The sequence below is a fragment of the Rosa chinensis genome, chromosome 1, assembly GCF_002994745.2.
Source record: "Rosa chinensis cultivar Old Blush chromosome 1, RchiOBHm-V2, whole genome shotgun sequence".
NCBI lineage: Eukaryota > Viridiplantae > Streptophyta > Magnoliopsida > Rosales > Rosaceae > Rosa > Rosa chinensis.
In genome coordinates, this window is record NC_037088.1 from 2,551,180 (window position 1) to 2,558,973 (window position 7,794).

Genomic DNA, 7,794 nt, shown 5'->3' on the forward strand with positions numbered 1-7,794 from the left:
GCGGAACGAGCTGCTGCCGACGCTAGTTTTCGTCTGGATGAACATTTACTTCGCTTGACCCATGCGGGTCGTAAACTTTAGGCCTCTTACTTCAGGCCCATCTTGCTTTGTATGAATGACATTAAAATTAATATTTATATTAATATTCAGCCTACTTTGCTTGGCCCAAATATCATTTAAATTCTGGTAGTTAATGACATCGAAACCGCTGAAACGATAACCCCAATTTGGGCGGTTACCTCCTTGGAGACTGCCCCGCTTCCCACACGTCTTCAATATCTTCCATTTCTGAGATTGTAGCATTTAACTGCATTGATTCTTGATAACTAGTAATTTCATACATTTTTATACCCTTAAATATTGGATTCTAGGCTTAGTTCTTGTCATTTTTGAGTCTTTTACTTTGTGTTCGTGTTTTGTAGGTTAAATTGGAGAAAAGAAAGATTTGGAGCTTAGAGTCATGCAGGATTGAAAGGATGCCGGCCATCATGGTTTTCCAGAATTGTCTCTGCTTTGTGTCAACTTCACAGATTAAACTGTACCTTCTCACAAGGAACTAGCAGGCGACCCTTATACCATTGGAAAGATACAGATGTTAGCTTTCTGAGGAATTTTACGGAAGTGGATTCTCATTCTTGTGGAGCAAGTTATGATGATTTTAGCGAACCTAGTTCGGGAAGGCAGATTCTGACGGATTTTCGGAATCTGACTTGTGAGGCCCAAGTCCGTTGTTCTTAGCACTTGAATGGAACAAGGCTGAACTTGTTTGACATATTTGGAGTAATTTCTTGCATTGACTTTAATAACCCTGCGTTCCTTTGGAGAGAAGAAAGCTATTCTAATTTGGACTAGAAAACCTAAGAAGCCCAAGTCAAGTAGGATTGGAAGAGACATATTCGGCAAAAAAACCTAGCACGTTGAGACAGATAATACACAGCATATTCGGCAGAGAACAAGGAGAAGAGAAGCTCTCACCATCGCTGGACCCGAATTCCTCAATTCTTCCATTGTTTGTTTCATGTTTTCTTTGATTCTAGTCATGTTTTTCATAGTTATGGATTGCTAAACTTCTAGGCTAGGGCTGAGATGAAGCCCCTAGTATGACTATTCTACTTATTTAGTTGGTTTGCTATTGAATTTCTGGATTTCTATGTTAAACTCTTAATCACCGTTTCAATAGAACTTTTATTCAAAATCTTTGCTCGGGATCAATAAGACTTAGGTTTTGTTTATGAGTTATTTGGTTGGAGAACATGATGCTTGATCAATGAGTAGATGTTTTCTAGGGTGCCAAAAGATAATTTAATCTTGTGATTTAAGAGTTGTGAATTAAGAATACAAGTGCTTGATCATAGTCGATATTCTTGTTTGCATGATTTTCTAGTTCTTTTGTGCTTAATGGAGTTGAACATGTTTGCTTGAACCTGATCATTAAGTGAAGTAAATTATAGTTTGGCTACTTGAGTTCTATACATGATCAATAGGTTGGAATTCATAGGTTAGAAGAACTTTGGCATATGTCTGGGATCAATAAAGCTTATGTACGGAAATCTTTAGCACGATATCTAGGGAATTCAATGGTTATCAACTAGAGAATCGGATAGAAGTATTAGGTGGTGGATTCAATGCTTTAGCATCTTCATAATCTGCTTTCTTTAGAGTTTAAATCTCATTGCTCATTCTTGTTTTTAATTTCAGTTTCCCTTTCTTTAATTAAACCTCAATCACATCATAAAAATCAGTTTGTTTCACTTAAGTAAAGCACACCTGTCATTGCAAATTTGTTTCAATCAGTCCTTGAGGGAATGACCTCGTGCTTGCACCTCTATTCTATAATTGATTCGTGCACTTGCGAGACTAAATTGAAATTGACAACAAGTTTTTGGCGCCGTTGCCGGGGACTGACTTAATTCAATTTGATCTGTCAGTTGTGCCATACTTAATTTTTGTATAGTTTTTTTTTTCTTTTCTTTTACTTATTTTTTTGTTTGTTTTTCTTGTAGGTTTGAATTTTGTTTATGCAAGGTCGTCGATCCCAGAATTTAGATATCATTGTATACGATCCGGAGATTGAACGAACTCGTAGAAGACTTTTAAGGCAAGCAAGAACTCAAGCACAAGTTGCGGTTCCAATGGCAGAAGATGAAACAAAAGCATTGAAGGAGTTCACGGCTCCTACTGCACTCACAACATCATCTTGTATTGTTGTAGCTCCTATTCCTGCAGGAGTGCGATTTGAGATTAGACCAGCAACAATCCAAAGCTTGCCTAACTTTTATGGGAATACGAAATCCCACCCCAAACTTTTATGGGAAGACGAATGAAGACCCTTATCTCCATGTGGAGGAATTCAAAGACATATGTGGGACTTTTCGGTATAAGATATCAGATGAGCAGATCCGTTTAAGGCTTTTTCCTTTTTCATTGAAAGACAAGGCAAGAAAGTGGCTAAGCTCTCTTCCCCCTGGTTCCATCAATACTTGGGATGATTTGGTTAAAAAGTTTTTGTTGAAATTCTTCCCAGCTAAGAAAACCAATGCTCTCCAAGCAGAAATCTTTGGCTTCTCTCAACCCGAAGGAGAACCTTTTTATGAGAGTTGGGAACGTTATAAGGATTTATTTTTGAAGTGTCCTCACCATGGATTTTCTAAACCCCAAAAGGCTCAATTTTTCTATAGAGGTTTGAATGCCCAAAGTAGAAGTATGGTGGATGCTACAGTTGGTGGAAGCTTGATGGGAAAGACGGCAGAAGAGGCAATTCAAGCTTTTGAGACTATATGTGAAAATTCGCAGCAATATGATCCTTATACATCAGTGCCCAAAAGAGGAGGACTATATGAGGTTAGTGCAAGTACTAAGTTGGAAGAGCAAGTGGCAACCTTGGCAAGACAAATGAAGAGCCTTACTCCTCTATTAAATAAGGCTACAAGGGAGACATGTGCTTCGTGTTCAAGTATTGCACATACCACAGAGGCTTGTCCCGAAAATTTCTTCCAAGATGAGCAAGTCAACATGGTGAATAATTATAGAAGGCCTGTGAATGATCCTTTTTCAAATACATATAATCCAGGTTGGAGGCAACATCCAAATTTCTCTTATAGTAATAATAATCAGGTGCAAATGCCAAGGAATCCTCCCATGCAAAATTATCAAGGGCCGGTTGAACAAAAGAAACCATCCCTTGAAGAAACCATGCAGCAACTTGCACAAAATCAGATGGAATTTCAAAAGGCTAATGCTCAAATGCTTCAAGCTATTCAAGAGACCAAGAAAGAGCAGCAAGTTCAATCTCAAGCTATTTCTAAGCTAGAAGTTCAAGTTGGTCAGATTGCCACTGCTTTGAATGAGAAAGAACAAGGGCGTTTACCTAGCCAAACTCTTGCTAATCCAAGGGGTCAATTTGAGAAACATGAGCCTATGAAAGCTGTGATCACATTGAGGAGTGGAAAAGAAGTTGATATAAAAGTTCGTAGTCCAAGAGATAAAGAAGAAGTCAAACGGGGAAACCCAGAAATTAATGAATCAGCAGAGAAGGAATCTGCAGAAGGATTGAGGCTGCAACAGCAATCCCGAAAACGAACTGATTCGAACCCAGCGACTTCTAGCACCCCAGAAACGACTTTAAGGTCTACTCCAGAGTCTCACTTTGTTCCTAAACCTCCCTAAACCCAAAGAAAGATAGGCACTTGACTGAGATTATGGAACTATTTCGCAAGGTGCAAATTAATATTCCTTTGCTTGATGCCATTAAACAAATCCCAGCTTATGCGAAGTTTTTGAAGGAGTTATGCACTAATAAGAGAAAATTTGAAGATCATGAGAAGGTGTTGTTGTCAGAAGAGGTCAGTGCCGTAATTCAAAGAAGACTCCCTCCAAAGTTGAAGGATCCAAGCAGCTTCACAATCCCTTGCACAATTGGTGATCATTATTTTGAGCGTGCTTTGATAGACTTGGGTGCAAGTGTGAACCTAATGCCGTACTCTCTATATTTGAAATTGAAGCTTGTTGACCTGCAACCAACATCAATCACCTTGCAATTTGCAGACCGATCAGTCAAGAGGCCAAAGGGAATTGTTGAAGATGTGTTAGTGAAGGTTGATAAGTTCATATTACCTGCAGATTTTTTCATTCTTGAAACTGAACCAGATGCTTATTCAAGCGAGGATGTACCAATCATTTTGGGTCGTGCATTCATGGCTACCGCTGACACCATAATTAAAGTAAAAGATGGACTTCTATCTATGACAGTTGGTGACATGTCCGTGGAGTACAAGATTTTTGAAGCTGGTCGACGTCCCTCTGAAGATGGTAAATGTTTTATGGTTGATTCAATTTCTCCTATTACTCATGAATCTTTTGTTTTGAATTCATCTCAAGATCCACTTGAAGTATGTTTGACACAATCTGGAATGGATTTTGATGCCAAGAAAGAGGTTGATGAGTTAGAGAAGCTTCTTAATGCTGCACCGGTTTTTGAATCAAGAAAGTGGAACCAATTTGAGTCTTTACCTCTGTCCACAAATAAAGTTGTGCCTTCCATTCAGCAAGCACCGAAGTTAGAGCTCAAGCCACTGCCACAACACTTGAAATATGTATTTTTGGGTGAATTTGAGACACTTCCAGTGATTATTGCTTCGGACCTTTGTGAAGAAGATGAAAAGAAGTTGCTGCAAGTTCTTCAAGCTCACAAAACAGCAATTGGATGGACAATTGCAGATATTAAAGGTATAAGTCCTACAATGTGTATGCACCGAATCCATCTTGAAGACAATATGAAGCCAACACGTGATGCACAAAGGCGTTTGAATCCACCAATGAAAGAAGTTGTGCGTGCTGAAATTTTGAAGCTCCTAGATGTTGGAGTTATATATCCAATTTCAGCTAGTCAATGGGTCCAGTTCAAGTGGTGCCTAAAAAGTCAGGAATAATTGTTGTGAAGAATGAAAAAGATGAATTAGTGCCTACAAGGATGACTACGGGTTGGAGGGTATGTATTGATTACCGAAAGCTCAACACTGCCACACGCAAAGACCACTTTCCATTACCTTTTATTGATCAGATGCTTGCGCGATTGGCGGGTCATAGTTATTATTGTTTCCTTGACGGATATTCAGGGTATAATCAAATTCCTATTGCACCGGAGGACCAAGAAAAGACTACATTTACTTGCCCTTTTGGTACTTTCGCATACTGGAGAATGCCTTTTGGATTGTGTAACGCACCGGCTACTTTTCAACGATGTATGATGAGTATTTTCTCCGACATGGTGGAGCGATTTATTGAGGTATTTATGGACGACTTTTCTGTTTTTGGTTCTTCTTTTGATGATTGTTTGCTTCATTTAGCTCTAGTGCTCAAAAGATGTCAAGAAACCAATCTTGTGCTAAATTGGGAGAAGTGCCATTTTATGGTCAAGCAAGGTATTGTGTTGGGACATATTGTTTCAAGCAAAGGCATTGAAGTTGACAAGGGAAAAGTGGATTTAATTACCAATCTTCCTCCACCAACAATAGTAAAGGGAGTGCGTTCTTTCCTTGGCCACGCCGGATTTTATCGGCGTTTCATGAAGGATTTTAGTAAGATTGCAGGACCATTGAGCAATTTATTAGCAAAAGATGCAGAATTTGTGTTTGATGAAGCATGTCTAGAGGCGTTTGACAAGCTTAAGGTCCTCCTAACTTCAGCTCCTATCATAAAGCCTCCGGATTGGAACTTGCCATTTGAATTAATGTGTGATGCGTCGGATTATGCGGTGGGTGCAGTTTTGGGGCAGCATATAGAAAGGCTTCCTCATGCTATTTATTATGCTTCAAAGACTCTAAATGATGCTCAGCTTAACTATTCTACCACCGAAAAAGAGTTGCTTGCGGTTGTATTTGTTCTAGACAAGTTCAGGTCTTATTTGATTGGTTCCAAAGTAATTGTCTACACTGATCATGCTGCCCTTAAATATTTACTTGCCAAGAAAGATGCCAAGCCTCGACTGATCCATTGGGTTCTCTTACTTCAAGAATTTGATTTGGAGATAAAAGATAAAAAAGGAAGTGAGAATGTGGTTGCAGACCACTTGAGTGGATTGGTGCATGAAGATGATGAAGTGGACTGCCTTCCTTTGAATGAAAATTTCCCTGATGAACAATTGTTTATGGTACGTGATTCTCCTCCTTGGTTTGCTCATATTGTGAACTTTATTGTTACTAAAAAAATTCCAGATCATTGGAGCAAGCAAGAGAGGGAGAAATTTCTTTCTAAAGTGAAGCATTATATTTGGGATGAACCATATTTATTCAAATATTGCCCAGATCAATTGGTTAGAAGATGTGTCCCAGAAAGTGAGTTTCAAAGCATTCTTCGTTTCTGCCATAGTTATGCTTGTGGTGGGCATTTTGGAGCCAAGAAAACAGCGGCTAAAGTTCTTCAAAGTGGTTTTTATTGGCCAACATTATTCAAGGATGCCTTTGAATTTTGTTCTTCATGTGATCGCTGCCAACGAATGGGTAATATCTCTAAACGTGACATGATGCCTTTGAGTAATATTTTGGTGGTTGAATTATTTGATGTTTGGGGAATAGACTTCATGGGACCTTTCCCTCAATCCTTTGGCAATCTCTACATATTGGTGGCAGTGGATTATGTATCAAAGTGGGTTGAAGCAATTGCTTGCAAAACTAATGATCACAAGGTGGTACTTTCTTTTCTCAAAGACAATATTTTTGCTCGTTTTGGCACTCCTAGAGCTATTATAAGAGATAGAGGACTACACTTTTGCAACAAGCCATTCGCATCACTTATGAAGAAATATTCCATCACTCACAAAGTGGCTACACCTTACCACCCTCAAACTAGTGGTCAAGTTGAGATTTCCAACCGGGAAATTAAAAATATTTTGGAGAAAACAGTTCGCCCGGATAGGAAAGATTGGTCTCAACGTTTGAATGATGCTCTCTGGGAGTATAGGACAGCCTATAAAACTCCAATCGGCATGTCACCATATCGCTTAGTTTTTGGGAAGGCTTGTCATCTTCCGGTAGAGTTGGAGCATCGAGCTTATTGGGTAATCAAGCACTACAATTTTGACATGAATGCAGCCGGTGAACATAGAGCATTGCAGCTGAATGAGATGGAGGAAATTCGTAATGAGTCTTATGAGAATGCAAAAATTTACAAGGAGCGCACCAAGAGGTTTCATGATAAAGTCATTCGTCAAAAGACATTCGAACCAAACCAAAAGGTGTTGCTATATAACTCTCGACTGAGACTCTTCCCAGGGAAGTTGAAATCTCGGTGGATGGGTCCTTTTCTGGTCACAAAGGTGTTTCCCCATGGAGCAATTGAGATCAAGAACTTGAGGAACAACTCAATCTTCAAAGTGAATGGTCAACGTCTCAAACCTTACTTGGAGACATCTTTTGACACCAATGAGCAGCATGTTTCCTTCACTGATCCTTTAACTGAATGAGCTTAAACTTGGTCTGGCTGAAGACATAAAACTTAGCGCTTGTTGGGAGGCAACCCAATGATTCTTGGAAGAAGAGGAGTGCGTGTTCAGCAAGAATGAGCCTTCATACCAGGGACGTTTCCTAACTCTTTTCTTCTATTTTCGTAGTTCTTTTTCATCCATTAGTTGTTTTGGTCGTGTTCTGTCCCCTTACTGTTATTGCTGCACTGCTGTTTTATATTCTGGGATTGCAGTATGCACTTCAATCCTGCGACTGATTTGTTCTTCACATTGCGGACAATGCTCAATTTAAGTTTGGGGGTGGGATTTCGTATTTTATTTTATTTTAGGTCTGT

At 39.3% G+C, this 7,794-nt stretch overlaps 1 protein-coding gene and 1 non-coding gene across 2 annotated transcripts; one reads left to right on the forward strand and one right to left on the reverse strand.

Moving 5' to 3' along the window:
* The first annotated feature begins 2,277 nt into the window (after window positions 1-2,277).
* Window positions 2,278-7,459, forward strand: LOC112198308. The gene is given in 4 exon segments (XM_024339409.1): window positions 2,278-3,626; window positions 3,683-4,890; window positions 4,893-4,979; window positions 5,454-7,459. Coding segments are annotated over 4 exon segments (4,650 nt in total).
* Window positions 2,539-2,645, reverse strand: LOC112183161. The gene has a single exon (XR_002929754.1). It is a non-coding gene; the product is annotated as a small nucleolar RNA R71 (small nucleolar RNA).
* Window positions 7,460-7,794: the final 335 nt, after the last annotated feature.